The following is a 26,616-nucleotide window of genomic DNA, read 5'->3' on the forward strand; positions in this document are numbered from 1 at the left end:
TGACGTGAGTAGTAGACGTGAACGATCGAATGACAGTTTTAAAGATTTAAAAATTTTATTCTAATATTGTTGTTGCAAATATATTTTTACATTTTTTTATTATAACTAATTATAGCAGTTTAAAAGCAATAAAGACGAAATTAAGTGTTATAAAATAGCATTTCCATGTGTAACAGTGACAATTCCGTTTGTTTATTGGTTAACATCCGCCATTTTGTACTGTCGTTTGTTTAGTGACTGGCTCTCTTTTCTAGTGATGCTATACATTTCTTCTGCAAACATATATTGTGACTTTGCATGTGGTGTACAATGTTTTTGCTAGAAACGTTGTTTTTAAGGGGTTTAAATTGATCTCGTGCTAGTTGTCAAACTGACGTCGGTTTAACTTTACGTATTGCCGGATGTGTCCTACAATCGGTTAGGGCTATTTAACGTGCCACCTCGAGTGGTGTACGTGTTGCGAGACCTATGCTGCCAAGAATATGAGTGGCAACGGCAATCAGGTGCCGCTGGCGGCGAGTCAGCGCGGCCCCGGATCGTATCCTTTTATTTCTTTGTTTATATTTCTTTTAAAAAATATTTACGTAATAAAAGCCACTTCAGCATCTGGTCGTGCCGCATTTGCGAATGACTGACTGAGTGTTTTTCAGTTTTGTATGTATTTCAGTATTTACGAAGTCTAGAGTTATAAACGTATTTACGCTACGAACATAGTATATAAATTACATTATTTAAGATACAAACATTTGTGTAACATAGAAGATAAGTAAGTTATTAGAAATTTTAATATTTTTAAAAACAGCAGTCTTTTATTAGAGAAAGTAGTAAATGTTTTATGCATGGTTAGGCAGGCTATGTGTTGTTTGTGTACATCTTTAACAATAAATTTAAATTGCTGTCTTATTATTTGCCGATATGCTCAAAACAACATCTACCCTGAGTAGTTGATAAATTGTGCAAACAAAGTAATTTATTATTATTATTAAACATTCTGATTTGAATTTTCTTTTAAGTTAAGAAAGAGATTGATGAAATAATAATAAATTACTTAAAGACTATCATGAAAACAGAAATGATAGTTACAAAATGTATTTATTTTAGCTAAAGCGAATATTGATTTTATCATTGAACATGCGAATATAATATATTTAGTTCACATTACACTTTAGTGTTTAGTTGAATTTTGAGCAATTTTTATTTTATATAAGAAACCTATTTAATGTTGCTGTATTTCTAAACATGTTGCTTATTTATAAACTTTGGTTAACAGGTGATGAGCCGAACAATGCTGTGTCTTCTACTTTTGAATTTTAAACAATAATGACAGAATGGGAGAAATCAGTGTTTAACTAATCTCCTGCTAAGCAATGTTTATAAGTAAAGCTGTAGATATACAAATGATTATAAACTTACATGCTACTAACTTCTATGTAAATTCTATTAATAATGTATTAAATTATTTGATTATATTAATGAACAATTTAGGCATCCAAAAAAATCATTCATTTCATTCAAACAACATTGTGTATAAATTATAAATTAAACAATATATAAATTATTTTTATATATAAATAACAATTATAATAATAATTTTATTCTATATTATAATTTTAAAAAACAAACTTAAAAGTTGAAACTTATGCTATGCTTTTTAATATTTATAATTAACATAACATTAAACGTAAACAGTTACTAGTACATGAATCTTCGTCATCATTACATGGCCTCAGGTAAGATTTTTTCTTATAATATTCTTGTTTCTATTTTAATTTTTTTCATTTGTTTATTTATTAAACATTGGAAACCTCAAGTCAAGTTGTACAAAAATATTTTTTACCAAAATTGTGTAAAATTTTCAAACATAATTTTATGACTAAATATTTTTTTAGAAATATATATGAATTCAATTTATAAAATCAGCGGCTGATAAATTTGTTTGCTGAAAACCGTTATATTGTTGTATATATGATTGATTTAACATAGTTACTAGTTTCAGAGGCATTACATCATTAATTAAATATACCCAAACATTTCTTCAGGACTACTTCATATTTTTTATATTCCACATGTGATAATGCTAAAATTTACATAATAATATTTTTTTCAAAATTACATTTTGGCAAATAGTTGCAAATTTTCGAAACGTACAATCAACCCTTTGTGATTTTCCGTGGCACATAATCGCTCGTACGATATTCACAAATTACTCGCGTCCAAACTATCTCTATAGAAAAACGAGTGTATAACATGCGGTAATGTATATCAAAGTCATACATTTCTTCGTTAGTATTTTTACGATTTACTTGAACAGGGGTGGCTATCGGTTGAAAGAACGCCCCGAAATCGCAACGACAAACTACGACATACATCTATCTCTTTCGTGCGCTCTCAACCCTCCGCGCATATAACGAAACGAAATGGAATGTTAAGCGTGCTGTACATGAAGTAGTCTATTTTGCAGTTCTAGCTTATAGTATTAATAAAATTTAGTTTTTAACAAATGTATAGGCATACAGTGTGTATAAATTAGTGATAATCAGTTGTATCAACGTGAAAGTGTTGTGGTGGCAATAATTTTAGCGAGTGCGGGGAGCGATGTACCGCGCCGTTTCCTTATCGATTTTCTCTATGCTGCATTAAATTACTATTTAAATTGTGAATGCGGACTGCAATATTTTTAACGATATGCCTTATATTCGCACTATTCAAAACCGAAACAAGTATATAGAATAGATTTTTATATTGGAATAATATTTTTTTACATTTTTGCGGTGCTTATTGCCGCACGTCGGCGCTGGTTATTTGCCCATTATATTTAAGATGTTAACGTGAAGCAATAAATATTTGTATATTTGTACTACGACGAAAATATGATAATGTAGAAGTCGTCATATGTCGGTATTGGTAACTGCTTTATTCTGGGAATGGTTCAACATTTGGCTAATACAATTTCTGAAGAATTTATATCATGAAATTAAGATGGTGGCTTTAAGAGGTGGTAATGGTTCTCTAGGCACGGTATCGCACGGATGCGGGATTCATGCAGGGCAGCAAAACGCGCTCGATCTGACACATCGTTTACAAACATCGCTAGGCATGCAGCATAGCTCTTCGACTCAAGCGGTTGGCCACCATGTTAGCCACCTGAACCATGCCAACCATGCAAACCATAACAATCTTGTAAGCCACACTAATCACGGCGGCCCAGGCAGCCAACTCAATATCCCGTCACTGAGCAGTATGTCGCTGTTGATGCAGCAGCAAACTCCGGCCACTCTCAAGCACGAGCAGAATACGCGCTACTCTAATTCCAACTGCATGTTGCCTTCGCACCACTACAGACTCTTGGCGCAAACTAGTAAGTCGCTCGCCTGTGTCAATCTGTGTTCACTCGTGGTATGCGGACGTTTTTTTACAGTTTCTTAACCCCTAAGAATTGTTTCATATGTGTTATTTTAACTGCAGCGATAAGACCTAAACTTATAGGTGATATTATAAGTATGTATGTAGAAATATTATGTTCGTAGCGATATGGGTAATGCACCATGAATTAACGATTGATCGCGTACCACAATTGTTTTACAGTAAATTTTCTTAGCACATTTCAGTTATCCTCGGGCGTCAACACCACACAGTGAGTTGAATTTGCATCGTATAGGTGGAGTATTCATTTTTTTCTACTTTAATTTATATGTTTAAGATAATTTTGCACAATATCTTCAATACAATAAAAAACAATTTGTAACGTTCTAAACTTTTGTAAGAATAAATAAACATTCTTAAAGGGAAATAAGAATGTCAACTCGAGCTAAACCAGATTCACCTTTTAGTGTCGACTTTTTATAGGGAACTATTGCTTTCTAACTGTTACAATGTTCGCCTCCTGCAATATAGAGGACACATTTCCTCGTTTAAGAAAGCTTTAACGGTGCCATTTATATCAGGCTCGTTTTACAACTTTTGTGTAGATAATGTACACGCACATCATCGCAAAGCTATCACTTAATATATGATATACTAATTCCTCCGTATATTGTTCTCTTGAAACGATTAACAAATTGTTTGTTTTTATCGTAATGAGGATAATTAGCAAATTATTTTCGTAAATTATTCTTTATTGTGAATAACACATTAGTTTTGTTTGCAGGACCGGAATGTTACCATCCTTCGGGGGCAGCTAGCAGTGCATACATGTCGGGTGCGACGGGTGGTCAAAGCCCTGCTCAAAGCATGCGCGGTCAGCCAGCTCCTCAGCCTTCTGCGCCGCCGGCGCCTCAGCAGGATATATCTAAAACAACTATGGTAATTATAAAAAATATATTTATATTATGAGTGAGTGATTAAAGTGTTTTTTTTATATCTACTACGTAATTCATACACGCAAATTCGACTAAAATACCTAAACTAGCCTGAGTAGAGGTCTAATAGATAACGGGATAATTCCATGGATTTGATCGAGAATGATTATATTTACGATATCATAGTAATAAAAGTGAAGTTCCTTCTGTGGCATAAGAGGCAAAGATGAGTAAATAATATATTATATAGTGTCTGTCACATGATCAAATAAACTTGTTTAGTGTCTTAATTATTTTAGTGTCATTATGTTAGTATAAAAAATATTTAAGTATTTTATACATCGATCCAATAATTGTTTAAAAATTATTCGCCTATCAGTCTTTGTCTATCATTCATATAGTTTTCTAACTAAGCATTTATATTATATTTTTATTATATTATATTTCATTTACACAATGAGTGCTGACGGGGGTCTGTCTGGAAGAATAATATTTGTTAAAGGAGTTTTTGTTAGTTGATACAAACGTACTATGATAAAAATAATAGCGCTAATAAAATCTTAGGAAAGTTTTGAAATTTATCATGTTTTGACATTGGATGCAAATGCTTACAAACATAGGGTCCAATCATAACTTTTTCTACACGTACTAAAAACATAATTCAATAACAGAAGTATTTTTAAGATGTGTTAAATTTCAAGAATAATTAAATTGTTATTTTAATAATATAACTTATTATTTTTGCTTTTAAAATATTCTACTTACTTCGTTTTCTATATTACATTAGAATTTGGACGTATGAAAAGTAAGGTTTTTTTTAACAAATTTATATTAAATCAATGGCCAAAGTGAACCTTTACATGTAATTGGTTGATAATTTTTATTTTATAGTTTCACAATTATTTTTGTTTGTTTTTCAGGCGGGACCGAGTTACGTTTCGCCGCAGAACCAGACCCCACCCTCGCGGCCGCAGTATCCCAATTTCCAGTACAGAGCTACTCAACACGGGAACAGGCCTTCTTCACACCCCAGGTAAAATCAAAGAGATAATTATGACGTCTGACGATACTGAGTGGAATGTAATTATTATTAATAATTTACGTTTAAATTTAGTTATATATCGATAAAAGTTTGACATGTACAGAATTTCCTTTACGGCATGAATGGAAAATTGCGATTCACATATCAATAAGCTGGTCACAAATAACCAAAAATAATTCAATTATGAATACTTATCGTTCATTAGCAGTATCATTTCTCTTGCATAGAGCAATTATTATGCTAACAACAATTCCGTCTAAAGTAATGTTTTAAAATTAAATGTCCCACAAATGGGCTAAGGACTCTTCTCCCTTCAAGGAGAAAGTTTGGAGCTTGTCCCACCACACTGTTCCAAGGCGGGTGGTGTGGTAGAATTTCAGTGAAATTACACAAATGCTGATTTCCTCACGATGTTTTTCTTCATACACATGACATTTCAGGGGTGCAATAAACTCAGATCCATCAGAGATTTACGCATTGTAACTAATGAGCCATCACAGCTCTCAAATAATAATATGTAATTAATGTAAAGAATAATATGTAATTTACGTAAAAAACGAGATTAAAATATACTAAAACTAAGAGTTTTGGGTTTATGCAAGAACTTGATAACCTTAGCATGATTATGGTATATATATCAGTTTATTGAAATGTTTAAATAACTTCGTTTCAATTGCTTATTATTTATGCATAGGCTTGCGGTGCAAGTTAAATTTATAATGTTTATACTATATTTACACTACATACAATAATTGAAAACTAATTAAATAAAAAAAAACAAATAATTAATTAATTATATATACATGGTTCATTATGAATTAATTTAACAAACAGAGTAACTACGGATTTTCTAGCCAGTTCTTCTCTGAATCTAAATGGCCGAACTTTGCATTCAATTTAATGTTATAAAATGACCAGACATGCTCATAACTTACTTACTTGTGTACTTGACTAATGAATATTTTGATTTTGGGTATCCCAAATAATCTAAGAAATAAAACTGACTGATTGGCAAACAAAGAGACGTATATTGTGTTTTCCTTGTATAACAAACTTGTACAAAAAGAAGTTATATTTAAACAGATACAAATAACAGTTTGAACAAAATTCAGCTTTATCAAAGCTCGTTTTGTTGAAGTTAGAAATATGAAAGGGATAAAAGTTTTGTTTTCACATACTTCTATCTAATTTCCTTTAATTTTTAACGCTGAATTAATTTCTTGTCGAGACTAAAGGATTTAAAAATAAAATAGAAGGTAATATATTACGCTGAAAAATCCTTTAATATTATATACAAATAATGCGTTTTTGGATGTGTCGGATAAAATATATACAGAAGCGTCTGGTGATCATTTAATGGAAAAGTAAAAATAATTAAAATAAAATGTGAAGTGATAAAGAAAAATAGAGTAAGGATTTAGTCAGCTCACAATTTGGAGTCCTCATTTTGGGCATTTAAATCAACTTCTGTGTGATCAGTCATGTGTGTTCACCAATCTAAGGGGTGGTACTACATTAGAAAAAACATGGAATGATCAATATGTAAAAATGACTAAAGCAGAATTTATTTATTACAATAAATATTATTGAGTAAAATAAAATTAAATATAGTCAAACTAGAAAAACATGAATTGTTGAAATTTATCTTATATTAAACACAAAAATTAACTAGTAATTACAGTAAAATAAGTGCTATTGTGAATTAAAGTAATAGTATAGAGATGAGAATGTGTGAATGTGTACATTTGTATATATGCGTGTATATGTGTATGCGTTGTTATAGTAATATAATAAACTATGTTAATGTAATTTATGACTATAGATACATAGTTAGATTACTTATGTAAAGTACAGCATAAAGATAGAAAAAAGTCGGTAAATCTATATAATGCATAGGTTGCTTTGAATATTAAAGTAGCGCCACAGCAAATGCGATTATGACGTGTACTTATACTGGCATGTGAAAAGTTACAGTTGGTGGATAGTGTCCTTGTATTATAGAGATAATATTATAGTGGTCTTTCCCTTAAGTCGTTAAAACTGAATATTCAATAATACTAACGTCAATTTTTATTTAATTATATATTATTTTTTGCATTGTACACAGACAACAGCAACCGTATATGAGCGGTGCGAGTGCATCGGCTGCAGGTCCAGTGATGTACCATCCAACGCTTATGTTCCCACCTCATATGGGCATCCCTCAGACGTATCAACAACCTAGATCGGGCACACCCGGGTAATTAATTGATCAATTATTCAAGATAATTCATTTCCAGCCCTGCTTAATGTTACATTTTATCAAACTGCCTATAATTAGCATTGCAGATTGTAATTATTTAACTATTAAGAAGTCTAATTATATTATAATTGTTTATTTCATAATTCCTCAAAACAAATGATTAAAAGTATGTTTGCCAGGTTCATTTCAAGTCTGCAATCACACATCAGACTCTTAATCCTGTCATTAGTTAATTTGTTATTTAGTTTCTGGTAATTTACATTATAATAGTATTGTTTTGTTGATTGATATATTCATTATTGTTTGTTATCTATGTATTATATGTATCTATTAATAAGAAAATTTAAAATGGATTGTTATAGTTATCACTAATTTACATTATAAATTATTTGCGGGAAATTACTAGATTCTGTCTGAGTAGATGCCACCGACTCATTACTTATTTTTAGCTATGTACCAGTTAATTCAGTGTGTAAACCAGTATGTTTTCAGACACAAAGGATAATTTAACTTAGCAATATATTGCAAAATAAAGAATAGTCTTTACTTCTTAACTTCTTACAGTAGTAGTCAGTAAAGGTGACCACTTACTTTCAGGAGAACTTTTTGTACATCTGACTTCCTGCCAGTAATTTACTAATAATATTTAAAAAAAGTTATAACCTAATAATATTATTACATAATATGCCTTTGTGTTTTAAAACTTAAAAAAAAATACAAAACTACATTTATAAACTATAATTAAACCATCAAACTAGCTTTGGTAAAAAAAAAAACGCAACAAACTGTAAGATACATTTTGTTGCCATTAACTGCACAATGTGTTATTGACATGCTTTTGAATTGCTTTTTTTATTCCTCTAGTTCATTTTCTTCGAACAATCATATGTCAATGTTTCACGAATTATTAAAGCAGTGTCGTCGTCATCATCACAAAGCACATCTATTGCACTATTTGTAAAGCCGACATTCCTGAACTAAACAGGACAGCTCCGATAACTGCTGCCCTTGCTTGAATCTAATGACCACACTGATTCGAAGATTCATTTTGTATATTTTTTCCTACAAACCACTACATACATCTTGACCCCATGCAACATTTAATAAATATCAATGTATTATTTAGTTATGATTTTACCAAAATATGAACAGCAACAAATAATGCCTTATTGCAAATATAAAGCTGTTTTCTTTATATAAAAAAATAAATTATAAAGATATATTTTTAAAACGAAACTGTTATTTCTTCAGCTCATATTGAAACAGACTACAGATAAGAAACTTTTTTATTTTCATCTTACAAATGCTGTCTTTCTGTGTCATCTGTGAAAAAAGGTCATGTTATTTTGACAGTAATTCTTATTGGCATAAAATTTCTCTTTTATAATAACATATTGATTTTATGTTATCGATAAAAAAAAATAGTGATTAGCATTTTACAGTGTTATTAAATGTAAAATTTCATACAAACAACCATTGTTTATTCTTAAATGTGTGAGTATTTAAGATATTTTTGGGTTCAATTTTTGAGTCTTCATTTCTCTATTTATACATTTTACTAGTTTTTACTCAATTTAAGTTTTATTTACTTCTTATCAATTATTTTTTCTTCACTTGTGATATTTTATGCTGTTTTATTACTTATTTATATTTGTTCGAAAATAAATAGTTTGTCATTATTATTGTCATTTTTCGAATTAACATTATAATTCACACTATAATTTTCTTACATGCTTACATATTGGTACCAATGACAGCAAGTCGCAGTATATGGATCATGGGTGATGCAATTTATTCTAATTAAAATTAGTTTTCTATAATATCAAATGTATCAAACAGTTAATTTATTTGTACATAGAAATAAAATGAAATAATATTTTTCTAAACAAAAGATTGTTATAATAAATATTTTTGTTAGTAGTATTTATTTATATTAAAAGATGCTGGAGTCGATCGGGGTATTGCGAAGAATAAGTGTGAGATTGGAATTACGGACACATTACATATAACAATTTAACCAAATTCATAGTATTTAATCTTATAAAATGACAAATGATTATCTTATAAAAAAAAATTGCTAAAGCGGAGCCCTTTTTTTATTTTTTCAAACTCTACCAATTTATTTCTCTTTTTATTTTATTAGTTTTTATTTAAATATAATATTCTGTCATTCAGGTTTTACTCATATGTGCCACAGTACATTAGCTACACGACACCTACCGGTCCTACTACGCCATGTAAGTAGTCAATACGTCATATTAACTAGGAGCCGCATCTAAACGCGATAATATGTTTATGTTTTGCTTATTGTATGAGAAAAGTCGTGTCTGAATGTTTTCTTACAAATATATGATAGAATAATAAATAGTCCATTTTTGTTTAGAAATGTCACTGTAAATACTGAATCGATTGAAGACGATAAATATTCTTAGTAAGCACTTACCGCATTAACGAGTTGAGATTCGATATAAATGCATTTTACTCGACTAGGACTTGCCACATAGAATAAAAGAAATAATTTACTCAATTATTATTATTATTGACAGACTACTACCCATCAAATGGACAGCAGTTAGCAGCAGGCAGTGTGGGTGGCGGTGGTGGTCGAGCTAATTCAGCTGCGCTGGTTCCGCAGCAACCAAATGCGCCATCGGCGTCGAACTCACTGCCACACTCGCAACCACAATCCCACATACACCCTTCCATACCTGGTTATTATAATTTATTATTGTCATTAGTGTGTGCTTATCCACAAAATAGATTCCAAGCGAAATATATTGTAATGACTGCCTCGTTGGTCTAGTGGCTTGATGTAAGGCCACAGACCTGGAGGTCCTGGGTTCAATTCCCAGCAGGCCAATAAAAAGTTATTGGGTTTTTTTCTGTCAGTAAATTCTAAGTAGCAGCCTCGAGTCTGGAAGTTGGAAGTGTTTTCACTCCCGTGCCTCGGAAAGCACGTTAAGCCGTTGATCCTGCGCCTGAACTCTTTCCGGTCGTGTCGGATTGCCGACCCATCGGATTATGAGAGTGAGGGAAGAGAGAGTGCATCTGTGTTTGCGCACATACTTGTGCACTATAATATCTCCTGTGTAGTTGGCTAATCTCTCTTGAGATTCGCCGCCGTGGCCAAAATTGGTCTAGAGGACATTAACATTATTATTATTGTAATTAATAACAACATCAGTCGATGATGATGGTAATAATGACTAGGAGATTGTAAAAGTATATTTGTTATATGTATTTGTAGGCCATGAGAACTATTACATTTTTTTTGCGATCTTGCTAATTTTATTAATCTGTTGATCTAATGTTTATGTTGAGCTAATGCTTAAGAAAATCTGAAGATCGTTTTTATTTTATCTATTTATATCGTAAATGTTAATTATGGTAAAATATTATTCATTTTGATATCACACTAATATATTTTTTTATTTTCAGGTATTCGTCAGGTCCCTCCAAAACGTACTTCCCATAGACTTCCAATTATTAATCCTTTAACTAGTGAGTATAAAATTAGGAATAAAATAAAGGAAGAATCCTTCTATTGCGTATTAAATAATTACGCTAATTAAGACATAAATTGGTAATTGATTGGTAGGAGGTACGGTACGAATACGAGTTAATTGTATTTAGTTATAATAACCGAATGTAAATTGTTAAGTAGTATGTGAATACTTACAAAAGTATCTATATTCTACCAGTAATAATAAAAAATAATTAGCTTACCGTTTAGCTTTGCTGTTATTCCCATAATATATAATGTGAGGAGCTACATGTTACAATCTCTATGTAACTTATGTTTCTTAATATATTACAGGCAAAAAGGACATAACATCAGCTATTTCTTGTAGTAGGATTTAGTATATTTTAAATTAATATGATATTTTTGTTAGTAATGGTCTGTTCAATGCGTAGATTAGGCCAGATGTGACTACTTTAACTGAATATAATAGCCATATATATACCAAAATTCAATGGATACACCAAAAGCACACAGTAACAATAAATGAATAATAGATTTTGAATTTTTATTTGCTAGTATTATAAACATATCCTTTACTTTTCTAAATTAAAAACAAAACCTTTTGTGTGCTTAATATGGGTATTTGGTTAATACTTTCAACAATTTGGATTTGAATATATGCATGGTAATTAAATTAGTATTAATAATTTGTTGCAGAGCAAGATATATTCTCAGAAATACAATCCAATGATAGTCAATATATGAGTGGTGAATCCAGTGAACGACAAACACCACAATTGGTAAGCCTTACATTTAAAACAAAATTAAATTTCGAAGTGTAAAATAACATGAAAATCTATTTTATGTATATCTATGGTATAAGATGCGTAAAGCGTTCCTATACCTTGTTTGTAAACAGCCTATAAAATTTGTAATATGATTATAACAAAATATTGAAATGTATTAATATTTTCATACGTATAAAATTATTACACAGGAGCCACCTCATAGTTTTGCAGAGGAGTTTTCGAGGATGGTGAACGAAGCAGCGAATCAACCTTCGCCTTGTGAAAGTGCTAGTAAATCGAACTTTGTTTCTAAGAACGTCGAAGTGCCTGTTACAACGGCAAGCTCTAATCCACCTCATACTAATGCAATAAGTACTATTAATAATAATATAGTAAAGTCTGAAATTTTAAATGTTAACGAAAATAAAAGCTTAGGAAATGAAATCGTAGAATCCAACGAAACGCCGGTAGTTTCAGCTATATCGGACAGTCCTGTTGTAGTGCCTAAAATGCCTATCAATATTAAGCAAATCCAGAAGAATATGGAAATGATTCAACCTTTAGCAGTAGATAATAATAAGAGTTTATCGAGTAATAAGCAACAAAAACAAAACAAAAGCAAACCAGTTGTGCCTCAAGATGAATTAGAAAAGCAATCAGATAGTGTGAGTTCTATAGTTCCTCAAGCAATGATTATGCAAACGGTTGTGACGGCAGTGCCCGTTCCCGTGACTGCGGCGTTGCCTGCGACTGCGGCGTTGCCTGCGGCTGCGCCGGCAACGACGACCACGTCTACTCTCGCGTCCAGCTCTTCTTCACTCGCTATCTCCATGCCTGCGCCGCAGCCACAAAGACTAAGAGAATCTAGAGAAAGAGTGAAATCAGAAGACAAAGACAAGCCTCCTCCTCCGAAAATAAAAGATGTTCTAGAAAAGGAAATTCCTAAACCGAATGGACCCACTTCAGTCGGTAAGTACAGCTTATATAAATAAATTGTTTGAAATTGGATAAATGTATTTTTACAAAAAAATTCTCTAATAGTGGATCCGAGACACGATTTGTTAGTAAAAATATAACTCCGATGATAAATTCTTGATGATGATGATGATTTCTAGAATCAATCACTAAAATTTATCATCCGAGGTATATTTGAAAGCTAAAACTAGCTAAATACAGAAAATACAACACATTTGTGTTTAAAAAAGAATAAAATATTATCATTTAAAATATATATATTTATATATATATATATGTAATTGAAGTCGTGATTTGTGTAACTATTCTTAAATTCACGTGTCCTGAGGTCGTAACCTGCATGTAGAGCTATCATAATCATGTATGGAATACGAAAATCCTATATATATTATTATTATTATTAAAAGTCTTAATTTGAATATAGACAGACATGCATGTTTTTATTGAAAATGTGATTTAAACTATTTATCTTAAAGAAAGGTCTAGATAATATGTATTTTCGAAAAAAAAAACAGAAACAATGTTTTTTTTTAAATATCAGATAAGTAAATGATTAGAAATGTCATGTTAAAAATGCCTACATTGGTTGCAAAGTAAATTCGATATCATGTTCAAATGATCGGATTATTTATATTTAAAAAAAAACAAAATTGATGCATCCCGTAATAATTGAATCAACCAATGCTTTTTAGATAGATGATAATAAGAAATAGTCGTTAATTCGAGTTATAAACTAATGTTGTTATTTACTGTAAAAATTACCGGTTATAATATTTGTTCGATATTTAATATCGATATATCGATTGATATGACAAACAAAAATAGAATATACATCGCAATTATTTGTTTGCAAACAATAACATTCCGATCCGAAATCCTAGTATAAAATAATTTTAATAGTATTATGTATAAAACACTGGACTACAAACATAGATAAAGAACTAGAACTCCGCTGTACATTTTAATTATCACAACGTACATAGCACATTTAAACCGCATTTCATATATTTTACGTTCGGAAAGTACCAAACATCGCATACGAATTTATTTTGTTTTTAACTTAAATAAAAACTTAAAATTAATGACTTGCGGTTTTTAATATATTTCTTACTTACTTGTTCCCTTTTAGTAATTTTGAGGTATGGTAACACATAGACAATCATGTTTCAGATTTACAGTTAACATAAAATGTTATGCCATGAAATTTTAAAACTTACTTTTTAAAAATAAAAGAAGTTGAAAAAAAATATTTTCAATATATTTAACGTTTTAATTATAATATTACGATATTTAAAATTTTATTTATTACTTTTAAATTGACTTTCATAAATATTTACAGATTGTTTACCTGTTTTCATTAGTAACGATAACAATAATGTTATAAAATATTAATACTATTTTTTTGCATTATTATTGTATTTGTATTGCAACCGTATTATACAAATGTAACGAATAAAAGTATTGATTTTTTAAATAAATTTAATCATATAATGACAAAAAATCGTTACAATGCTGTAAAATAATGAACCGATTTTGTACCTGCGCACAACACTAGTTGCTCTAGGTCGCCTGTCCGCATGGAACGATCCAACATGGCGGCTTTTACTTCACAGTCACTTTGAGCATGGCTGCGTATTAAATATTTTTAACTTTATTCCTCTCAACCTTTTTTACAATTTAATGAATTCAATTTAACGTTTTATTAATACTTTTTTTTATCTAAGTTAAAAAATAAGAAAAGTGAATGAAGTGAAACGAGTGCTAAATTCATTTTAGATCCTTGAGTGACCTTTTAAATCGACTTTCTTTTACCATATTGTTGCGTTACCATATGAAACTGGGTCTTCGGGAGTTTTTTTAGAATAAATGGATTTGCAAACTGTGATATAATCAAGATATCTGTGCCACAATTTATTTAGTCTAATATTCTCAGGTACTGTGCAAGATAGAACTCCCACGTGGAAATACCTCACGTCTCTATTTATAGACTTCGAACTTGGTTCACAAAAGTGATAGGCAACATTAAAAATCAACGGAAAGTGTTATGTGTCTTAGTGATTTTAGCGATTTTTTATTTAATTGACACTTATATAGTAGTTTACATTTATTCGCAATCTTGCATACGACATTACGGTATGTGGTCAAATTCTGCCATTTTGCAGTATAAAGTCAACTCGTATTTTGCGATACTAAAAATAATTTAGAATCTGTTATCTAACTCCCGATAAAATAAAACGTCCCGATAAATGTATCGGGACGTTTAATTCGATTTGTACATTATTGTCGACATTACCTTCTTACAGATATGCAAATAACTTTCGTATGACTTGGAGTATGCATATGCATACATAGCCATAGTTATACCTCTGGCAGCATGTTGATGTCTTATGCATCTAGAATAGTACAGTACATATAATGCTTATGTAGGGTTAAAATAAAGTGTATAGTGAATAACCTCGTAAAAAAGAAGTCAACCAAAATTTGAAAGTGAAAGTATTATTAAAAATACCATTTTTAGTTGAATATTGAAGTTGTGCTATGTGCCTAATGCAATATTTTTTGCATCGATAATACTGATAATTATATTTCAAAAGAATATTGTTGTCACTAGGACATTTAATTTTGCATAAATGTTCATTCATGTTATTTAAATTCATTCAGTACTTGATGTGTATTTCTTATTCCATATTGTGTTGCAAAAGGGTGACCCTGACACAATAGATTGAATAGAATTTTACATTTAAATGTTTTAGCTTACCTTTTGCAATTATTTTTATACTTTCATATGTTTTGTTTCTGGCAAGCAATAATTATATTGGTGAATATATTTTCAGAGATTAGTTCAGTTGATAGTTTACTGGACGCTATCAATCCTTCAACTAGTCAAATAACTCAAAATCTTATAAAAGAAACTACAAAAGCAGCGAAACCGTTATCAGTAACAAATGAGACTGAATTATCTAACATAGACATCAATACTGAGGTTGTGATAAACAGAGAACCAACATTCCCTGTCAAAACTTCACCCACTGCCACAGAACTTTTATCAGCTAGTATTGAAAAAGTTGCTAAAGAGCAACCATTACCCCAAGAAACCTCAGTTAAAAAAGAAGAATCAATTGCAATTCAAGCTCAGGTTAAACTAACTCAAAGCATAGCAAGTGTTGCACGCAATCATCCTGAATCTAAAATGAAAGATATTAATCTCAACAATAACGCAACAGGTTTGTGACTAGTAATTTAAAAGTGTTTTATAAATATTTGTTATATTTTTTTATAAAATGTGAATAATTTAGCCATCATTTTAGATCCAGATACGGCAAATGGAAACCCAAGTGAAGTTAATAAGGTTGAGACGGTAATAGATGAAGTTAACAAAAATGAAAAAGCAATAAAAAATTCTAAAAATAATAATAAGAAATCTACTAAAATGGCGAGTAATGAAGTTAATACGAATAAAACTGAATCATATGAAAATGGTAAAGATGAGACTGATAAAGTTAGTACAGAGCAGGAAAAATGCTTGTCTAAAGAAGAAAAAGAAGAAAATTCTACTGATACAGAAAAGCCTATATCTTCAGAAGCATCAGAACCTACTGTGTTTGTACCTAAATATAAGTACTCTGAAGGTGTGTCATTACTTTTTAATAATTTTATATATATACATATACCTAAATCTTTTGTATTTAAAGTGTATCTTGAGATATAATACGTTATTGGTCACATTGAGATTAAACATATATATTTTTTTAATCTAGATCAATGGTCTCCCTTGAACAAGTCTGGCAAAAAATACTATGATATTGGATTGCTGATGCAGATAAAAGATGATCCTCTCTCAAAGAATAAACCAAATGTCCCATTATTGGAGACTTTGAATGTTATGAGGGTATGAAAATAGCTAAATTCTTGATAATTATTTTATATTTTTTTTAAATAATTAAATTTTTAATATATTTTGACGTTAATTTGTTTTTAGTCCCCTATTCAAGAAACAGTGACATTTAATCCTATATCGAGACCTATGAATGATACAATTTTCCCTAATTTCTTGAAAAATGCTGGTGTTGGGTCCAGAACTAATGCTCCCAGGGAACCTAAGAAAGATGGCAGAATTATGCCTCAAAGTGGTATGTCTTTTTATTTGCATTTTTAAGTATAAATTAACAAAAAAAATAGCTTACAATTAACAATCAAATTACATTTTTAATAAAGCATTCCAAGCAGGTAAAGGTAGTGTGAAACTAACTCCATCTTCAAGTGGTAGCAGCTCTCATAAACCAGTCATACATGTCTCACTGTCATTGAGAGAAGAAGTTAAACTTAACCAGACTAAGGATGCCTGGAGGCCCACTCGATTTAAGAAGGATAACCTTACTGAGGAGGAATTTAAAACTCAGGTACTTGTTTGGTTTTAACATGAAAATAAGTAGACTAAACTACTTTTGTATCATTCTGTTGAATTGAAAGTGGTAATAATGCTATATGATTATTTATTTTTAGGACTTGTACAAGAAGTTCCGTGGTATACTAAACAAACTGACTCCTCAGAAATTTGACACATTGCTTGATAAAGTAAAGACATTGGAGATCAACACACAGGCTCGGTTAGAGGGTGTGATTGACTTAGTTTTTGAAAAAGCTATTGATGAGCCTAATTTTTCAGAAGCTTATGCTGCTATGTGCAGTAAACTGTCTATGCTGAAGGTATTAAAGTTTTACCACGTTGTATTTTATGTTTTGCAATGTAATTATATAGGGACTTGGTCCTCTGATATTTGACAAAATCATTTTTATAATTTGTTATTTACAGGTGCCAGCTGATAATGCTCCTGACCAATGCGTCAATTTCCGTGCTTTAATTATAAGCAAATGTCAGAATCAATTTATTACTAACAAGGTGGATGAGAATGTTTTAAAATTAGAAAAAGAACTTGCTGAGTGTACCGATTCTGTGAGTTATTTTTATAGCCTGGTCATACTTAATACATGTGTATTATATTACCAACAAAGCAAAATATAATTGTTTTTATTTATTAGGCTAAGAAAAAGGAGCTTCACCTACTACTCGAAGAAGAGAATAGGCGTGTCAGAATGAGATCTGTGGGAAATGTCAGATTTATAGGTAATTTACTTCAAGTTTAATATATTATCCTTGTGCAGTACTAAAGTATGTATAACTGTGCTATGCGATTTTTTTTTAATTTCTCTTTTCTAAACCCCTAGATGTTTATACTTCACTGAAACTATAGAACCTATTTTGAACACTTATTTTTTCAATCATTTTAAATGTTTTTTTTTATTTTTATATTATTGGCAATAGGCATATTTTTTGTTTATTATCCATTTATAAGATCACATAAAATAAGATAATTAAAATAAACACTTCAGTTTGTTGAAATTATTTGATTTGAAAGTGCATTGCGAATTTCACGCATGCACCGTACACAGTAGGCCACACTGTCTTATCTGATACGACGGGTCAACTGACCTATATCACGCGAGCGTATAACAAATAAACCTTTAATGCTGGTATTACCTTTTGACAAAAATTAACTGCAATTTATTAAGCTACTTATTTTCTGACGTCGCGGGTTATTATGACGCATTATTCCCGCATTATTTGTAAAATGTGTTAATAATTTTATTTGTCACTTCCTGCTACAGCTTGTATGCCTGACGAGTCCGTTAATTGGCGAATTATATGTTTTCTGCAAATGATTTTTTGTCCATTCTAATAATCAATTATTTAATCATTATTATAATTATTATTAATATGTTTATGTGTCTGTTAAACGTAAATATAATCTTATGATAGTTTTGTCTTCATAATCAATGAATATTACATTTTTTACAAATCAACGATAAAAAATATTATTTTTATTGGCCAAATATTAAAAAAAATAATTACTAATAAAATAAAGATATCCTGCTTATTGCGAAATAATTTTATTAGGTAAATAACATCTGTATTAAAATATTAAAAACAAATTATGAGGATAAAAGCTTCCATTGATGCCTTGCTACGATTTATGTGTATATGCTCATTTGAGCTATCTTATCCCTTATATAATATCAAATTACATTTCAGGTGAGCTCTACAAACTAAAGATGTTGACAGCGAAAATTATGGTTTACTGTATGACATATCTAATTGAGAAGCTTGAAGAAGAGAAATTAGAGTGCCTTTGTAAGCTGCTTACCACAATAGGTGAACAAGTAGAAAGTGAAGTCAAAGAGCAACTGGAAAGTGTTTTCAAGAAAATGCAGGACATTGTTGATCGTAAATCAAACAAAATCAGTAGCAGAGTACGCTTTATGCTTCAAGATGTCATTGAGCTAAGAAGGCGTAAATGGGTTGCGAAGAATGTAGTTGACTCACAACCTAAGATGATGGATCAAATTCAAAAGGAAGCAGAACAACAACAAAGGCATATTGAGGTAAAAATAAAAAAGAAGTTACATAATTTATAAATTAAATATATTATAATTTTTAATATAAACTACCATTTCTCAATTTCTTATAATATTATTAGCTTATGAATGCACCTTCAATGGGTGGCGGTGGTTTTCGGCGCGAAGATGGAGGTCGTGGGAAGCGAGGCGGAGATAGACGTCAGACCTCCAACTCATTTATGGATAACCAATGGAAGCCCACACGACCTACTAATTACACTGTAGATACCTCTAAACTTAAGACTGTGGCACAAAAGGTAAAGCTAATATAAATAATATTGTTAAATTTTTATTGTCACACTTGCATATTAGTTATGTAGTTCAAGAGTTTTCATTTCTAACAATTGTTATGTTATGAACTATTTCAGAACCTTAACAATATTAAATTAGCTCCACAAAATTCTGGCTGGAACCATGGTTCAGGAACAAAAACTCCTGCTCAAAGTAATAGTAATTTGATGATAAGTCTAACGAAAAACATGTATAGTGCACTTGAAAATGTACAGGCCGACCCCAGTTCTCTTAGAAGTAAGTAATAATAACTAATTATACACTGATTTTTTTAAAATTTTAAATAAGATAACATGAAATTCATCTCAAATATAGATCTTGGAAAAAGTAAAAAGACATATGTTAAAATGTGCTTCAGAAAAGTTAGTGAATTCAGACAAATTTTTTTTTGTTACTTTAATTTACATTTTTGACATATATTTCTACTTAAGAATCTGATTACTTTATCTCTTTTCTAAATTAATCATTTGAAAACTTTTATAATATCATCGAAATTTTTAGCAAGCAAGGACTTGTCTGCAGGCTACCATCATTCGAAATCTATTGAAAGATCGACATTTAATTCCAGAGGTGACTTTAGTAAGTGCATAATAAATATTATTTCTTTCTTGTACTCATTTAAATCTAAAGAACTGATATAGATATGTTTCGAATTTGTAAATTTAAACCAACGATAGCGTCTTCAAGGCTGGCCTATCATAATATAATCATCGCTGAATTTTCATATATGTACTTAATTTATTAGTACATACATCTCATGCTTGGCGGTGAAGGAAAACATTGCGAGGAATTCACCAACCAACCCGCATTGGAGCAGCGTTATGGGAAAATTTACATTTATTTTTAGCTGTTATTTGTTTTTCATTCATATAAATGTATGATATTTATAAAGATTTAAATTTAGAATTTTTTTAGTAATTTCATATTAAACCTATAATTATAGTCCAGGATCCTGAGATCATATTTACCATTTATTACTATCAAGCTAATTTTCCGTGAGTACCTTAATTTTGATAAGAAACCTGACTTCTCTTACAAAAATTCTTATTGTGGTAGCTATCAGGTAGCAGGGATAAAATATTTCGATTTGATGATTATCAAAAATTTATACTGCCTTTTTTTTATTGAATCTTAAGAAAATTATTATTATCATAGAAATATATATTTATCCTATAAAATGTATGATTTAATCAAAGAGTCCACCCCTTCTTCCAACATGTATCTATAATGAGGTCATCAAAAATGATTACGATTAGATAACATTTATATAATTTAAAAAAGCCATGTTGTCCTACAAATTTCGTGATGAATTTATCACGCTCCTACGCTCAGAAATTGTTAATATCACAAGACCATTTTTCTTATTACTAACTGTAGGACAAAAATATTACAAAATAGATTAGAGAGTTCTCTGTCCGAATGAAAATTAGCTGGAGTAATAAATGGTAAAAATGGTTCCGGAATTCTGCACTATTACTATACAAACTTATAATTACTGTGCTAACACTTCAGAGTTGAGTCTATGAATAATGTTATGTGGATGTTAACTAACCGCCTCATAGCATTGTAGAAGTTTTTATTTACATTTTTTTGTATTAATATAAATATTATATAATTTACTGGTGGCTTTGTGCAAGCAGGTCTGGGTAGGTACCACCCACTCATCAGATATTCTACCGCAAAACACCAGTACTTGTTATTGTTGTGTTCCGGTTTAAAGGGTAAGTGAGCCAGTGTAACAACAGGCACAAGAGACATAACATCTTCGTTCCCAAGGTTGGTGGTGCATTGGCGATGTAAACGATGATTAACATTTCTTACAATGCCAATGTCTATGGGCGTTGATGACCACTTACCATCATGTAGCACATAAGCTCGTCCGCCAAGCTTTACTATAAAAAAGAAGCGTTCATATATGTATATAAGAAACAACTAATACATTTTTTTTATAAAAATGAGAAGTGTATATTGCTGCTTTAAAAATTTATCAATATCTGCTTTAAATACGTTTTCTGAATGTATAGATAGTGGCAGTGGCAGCCGTTCGGGCTCAGTTGGCGTCACTCGTTCTAACTCTAGCAGCAGAAGTGCTCCAAGCGCGCCGGTGGTGGCGACTGCTCCTGAAACTGTACCTACTGTGCCTGCACCACAAGAGCCACTGCCCGATGCTAAGAAGAAATTTATTAAAATACTCATCATGGATAAGCTGGTCAATCCTAATGATGATGAATTCTTTACTGAAATCAAACAGACTTTCCAGCCACAGTATCACGCCGCTGTGGTCACTGAAATCCTTAATATTGCCTTGGAGAGGTAAATTTAACATTCATTACACCTTTCTATATGTCCATAAGTTTTTTTCATACTATTAATTTTTTTAATTAACAGGGCAGCAAAGGATGTACATTCGATTGCAAACAGTCTGTTTCAACTTGTATCAACTGGAATAATATCTGCGGAGAATTTCCTAGCGGGTATCAACGAAATTCTGGAATTTGCACCCGATTTATACATCGATATCCCTGTATTGTATGAATATTTAGGAAAGTTTATTGCGCCGAATATTGAAAAGAGGGTAAGTATAACGATTTTTATACAATCTTAAAATAGTCAAAAATTATAAATTTTAATTATTTTATCTTTTTCCTTGTAGCATATCACATTTGTACAGTTATTTAGATTATGTGAAAATATTATTATGTCGAATCAAGGCCATATGTTCTTAAAAACTGTAATTAGAGACTTAAAAGAGAGCATGGGACCTTCTTTTGTAAAAACAAAATGGCAGGAGTCCGGATTAGAATTAAAGCAATGGATGCCCGAGGAACAGGTAAACTACAAAGAAATATAAGTAAAAAAATAATAATTAAAGATCCTTTAATCAATATTTTTTTAATCATCAGTATAAATTATAAACAAATACTTAAATCTTTGTTGTCATAATAAACAATAAAAAATATATTTAAGGTTCCAAAATGGATTGAAGATAACAAATTTGAATTCTTGGAAGGAGGCAAACCTAGTGAAGAAACTAAAAAAATTCTAACGCCAAGTGAAACTCAAAGCAAACTATTACAACTCATGATCACCGACGAACATTGCGACTGCATACGAGGATGGGTGCAGGTAATGTATTTTTAAGATTTGATGTACGGTAGCATAGTGATTATTGTATTATTGAAATAATAATCAATATGATTTAATTGAAAATTTTTTATGTATACAAAAACTTTGTGTCTTAAATAGTTTTTCATTCAAAATATTGTTTATATTTTGAATTATCAAGACATTCACAATGTCTCTAAGGTAAAGAATTATTTTTCTTATTCAATGAAACAATCTGAAAAACTAGTTTTATCTTATATGAAGGTTAAATTATGCATTCATGAGAGGTAAGATATCTAACTTTTAAATGTATCATTCAAAAAGATTTCATTGTTTACAGCAAAAAATAAAACATTCTCACTTTATGGCTATTTGTAAATATCACGTACAGTATTATTTTTTTATTATATTTATTTACTTTGTTTTTTGTGCTTTATAAGGATAACCTGGGCGCTGCATCTAACGAAAATTGGTTTATGCGTGCACTTACGCAAGCTATCTGTGAGTACGCTTTGTACGGCACAGAAGGACGCGACGTGCCGCACTTTAGCCATGAACGCATGAACAAATATGCTTCACTCATTAGTGAATTTGGCGATTCGCGTGAACAGAGGGAGGCTAGCTGCCTCTTCGGTATTCAGCAGCTAATACATAGGTTGGAGCACCCGCAAGGTAGGCCTTTTGGTATTGACAATACTGCTTGTATATATTTAGTAGAACCTCATACTTAATATAGTTATCTATGTTTCAGGGTTAACATTAGAAATATTCCAATATTTGCATGAACAATACATTATATCCGTGGAAGGTTTTATTGCATGGGAAGTGTCTGAAAAGGAACCTGAAGGCAAAGGTATTATATATTTAATACTTTTAAATGAAAACAAACACTAAATGTTACACATTTAAAACATTTATTAAACAGTGTGTAAAAAAGACCATGTCCGATCCGTTAAGTGGTTTTTGGGTATCGTGATTTGGTTCTATTTATGTAATTATTTTTAAAATACTAAGTAAATATAACCCTAATAATATTATATAAATATAATAGATAGAATAAAACTAAAATTTAATTTTATTAAATTAAGAAAATCACATGGTAAAACAGACGCAGGCGACAGCGCTCGGTAGGTAGCGATCAACTATTGTAAATCATTTGGTTACAGTAGTAAGAAACAAAATTTTATGCAGCTCTGAAAAGAGCTTCTTTTGATGTTTCCGAGTTGTGATCGTGTGTCAAAACATTCGATAAGGACGCCAATGCGATGGCTGTGTTTGATGTTGTTCCATGTGTTTTCCACCAACAGCTATACAGGTCTGGCACTGTTGCACTTAGTTGGCATGGACACGTCGTAGCACATTGTTGTCATTTAATTTAGACATTAGTAACTCTTACCCAGACACATTAGAATACGACATCTCGAGAAACACAACCACAGCTACGAAACGACCACTCGGCAGTAAGTTAACGCGCGATACTAAGTGAATGCACGTGTCACGCACCGAATGAAAAAGTAATAAAATAAATAAAGTAACTTATTGCAAGGTCGTGGTAGGGCTTAGAGCAATGTCCCATCACACTTATTGTGTTTTTGTTTTATTTATTTTTTCTTTCTATTTAGTCTCTTATAAACTGTTATTATTATCGTTTATGTTTTAGTAATTTGTGGAAACTTGACTGTGTTATGAAAAAATATGTATTACTTATAAGTGTAAGAAAACTGTATGTTTGCCTGAAAAATTGAAAGTTAAAGAAATAAATAAATTACGCGTTAGTGTCCAAGTGGCTCAGACGACTTACCGATTTTAGTCGGCCGGCAATATGCCGCACCGGTTTTCTTACACATTGTATATTATAAAGAGACAATTTCAAAACAAAAGAGGTATAAATATATAAAAAGCTAATAAAGTATTTTGTATGTGTCTAGCGGTGATGCTGAAAGCGCTGACTTCATTCTTCACGAACATCAAGGAGGCGGACAATGAGGAGTCTTGCGGGGAGGACTGACGCGCAGCGGACGCCGCGCGCGCCGTACACGCAGCTGCCGTGGCGCGCGCTGCTGTCGTCACCGCCGCCGCCCGCTCCGACCACAGATCCTCCGTCTTCTATATTTTTATATTCTAGACTACCGTGCGCCCTTACCACTCATAGATTTTATTATATTTTAATGCTTAAATTAACAGAAGCTAGAAAAAGTTGTATAATATTTGTTACGCTATAGTTATTTATCGAGGACCTAAATTTTAATTGCTTCGATGTAATGCGTTTATCGATTGGTATGTTAAAATAATTGATTGAATTGAAACGTTATTTGTTTACGATTATGATACATGTTTTCAAATGAAGAGGTAAAGTGGTCGAACAATATCTTGATTCGGAAATTATGGGAAATTTTGGGTCTATTTATAAAGTATAAATAAAGTGAAATTGAAAATAACATAGCTTTTTCAAATAGAAATGGATACCATATGTAGGGATGTGGCGATATAACGTAGAATACCTACGGTGAACATTTGTTTCCCTCAATATTTTAAGAGCAATAATACTTCAATGTGAAGTAACCGCCGTGTGTGCCCATTTCTATTTGACACATGATCAACATCTCTTCACTGGTTCAAGATATTGAGCATAGGACGAAAGCGAAGCTGTCGCCAAACCAGCAATTCACCTCCCATTGCTCGCGTCCGCTAGCAGTTTGTCATTAAAATATTTCATCTATATGCAAATAGATTGGTACAAATATATATTCACTATAACGTTTTTATACATGCGACTGTAAAGTAATAATTGATAGTGTTGTTTTACATGGAGTTCTTAAGTATGGTGTTTTATGGGCAGGAGCTGTACATTTGTGCTCATTATCCTTTATAAAAATCGTCGCACTGCGCAACATATTACACGTTATGTTGTACTAAAAACTAAATATTTAAGTTGTAATTTATTTTGATATATAGATAAAATTATGAATTTATTGATAAAACTTAATCGACGATCACAGGAACTCGGCTTGGCCGGTGTACCAAGTTCATTAGATTCACATTCACAATAAGATAATAAATTTAATAGCAATCCACGCCGATATATTATATATACATATAATAATAATAAAGATTGCGATAGATAAATTTATATACATATTTTAAATTAGGACTATTTACGGGGCTAATATGGCGCGCTGCTTGACGCGACCTCCGCGTCGGCGCGTAGCTAACTAGCAATGGCTAGCAAGCGATACTGCGCGGACAAACAAACAATGAGTTCAATGAGAGATGTTGACAGATTATATTATATTTAACGTATTGTATATCACTCGTTTTCATTTATATAGATATAGACAGCTAATTTTGAACTGATAAAGTAAATTAAATGTAAAAAAAAAAAAAAAATAGATTTCCGTATCCGTTACATAATAATTTCATGATTGCGAAATTCGGATATTCCTTAACTATTAAAATTTAAAAGAAAATCAGTTTGCTATCGAAAATCCAAACACCTTCCGCCGTACTGAATAATGTATAAGTAGATTACTCGACAATAAAACAATAATATACTCGTGTCGATAAAATGCTAGACTGATATAACACCGTAGTTATAAAAACGAAGACACCAATACAGCTCACCCACAATATGTTCTTCCACCTTAAACAATATTCAGAAATTCATTTTCATGGCAGTTTTGTTCGTTATCGATCGTTAGTATTTTTATCAGCTAGACTAGACGCAGCATGAAGTCTAATTTTTTTTTATAAATGATATTTTTTTGCTTTGTTAAGATTAATTATTTGTTATCACCGAGAATTCAAATTGCACTCGACTAGTATCGTAGATCATTTTCTTATTCATTATTTTTATTTTAATGTTTTCTTTAATATAACTTTATTGGTAATGTCTCAGTTAGCTGCTAACCATTGTCTCAAATCTGTGGTGATCCGGCGAGTCGTGCCCGCACCTTCCG

The 26,616-nt window shown here is 31.1% G+C and overlaps 2 protein-coding genes across 12 annotated transcripts in view; one reads left to right on the plus strand and one right to left on the minus strand.

Annotated features, from left to right (window-relative positions):
* LOC126780768 (eukaryotic translation initiation factor 4 gamma 3-like) lies at window positions 1-26,106 on the plus strand. 11 transcript variants are annotated; one of them, XM_050505448.1, is made up of 30 exons: window positions 1-538; window positions 3,609-3,658; window positions 4,148-4,302; window positions 5,219-5,331; window positions 7,448-7,579; window positions 9,340-9,363; window positions 9,758-9,819; window positions 10,129-10,293; window positions 11,021-11,083; window positions 11,763-11,845; window positions 12,043-12,802; window positions 15,643-16,032; window positions 16,105-16,437; window positions 16,567-16,697; window positions 16,788-16,938; window positions 17,024-17,208; window positions 17,312-17,515; window positions 17,622-17,762; window positions 17,849-17,933; window positions 18,900-19,249; window positions 19,345-19,521; window positions 19,633-19,792; window positions 20,057-20,134; window positions 21,580-21,868; window positions 21,944-22,130; window positions 22,209-22,385; window positions 22,523-22,681; window positions 23,101-23,332; window positions 23,412-23,513; window positions 24,589-26,106. In XM_050505448.1, exons 1-30 carry the CDS (start codon window positions 483-485, stop codon window positions 24,666-24,668), a joined length of 5,274 nt encoding a protein of 1,757 aa, XP_050361405.1. In that variant the 5' UTR covers window positions 1-482; the 3' UTR covers window positions 24,669-26,106. The 11 variants fall into 11 exon arrangements, with proteins under 11 accessions (XP_050361405.1, XP_050361406.1, XP_050361404.1 ...); XM_050505449.1 differs by having other exon boundaries at window positions 3,609-3,634; XM_050505447.1 differs by lacking the exons at window positions 1-538; window positions 3,609-3,658 and adding an exon at window positions 2,878-3,358 and having other exon boundaries at window positions 12,043-12,205; window positions 12,551-12,802.
* Window positions 1-26,616, minus strand: part of LOC126780773 (amyloid beta A4 precursor protein-binding family B member 1-interacting protein) — a 273,890-nt gene that overhangs the window by 124,006 nt on the left and 123,268 nt on the right. The window lies entirely within an intron of this gene.

This window comes from Nymphalis io, chromosome Z, assembly GCF_905147045.1.
Source record: "Nymphalis io chromosome Z, ilAglIoxx1.1, whole genome shotgun sequence".
Classification (NCBI taxonomy): Eukaryota; Metazoa; Arthropoda; class Insecta; order Lepidoptera; family Nymphalidae; genus Nymphalis; species Nymphalis io.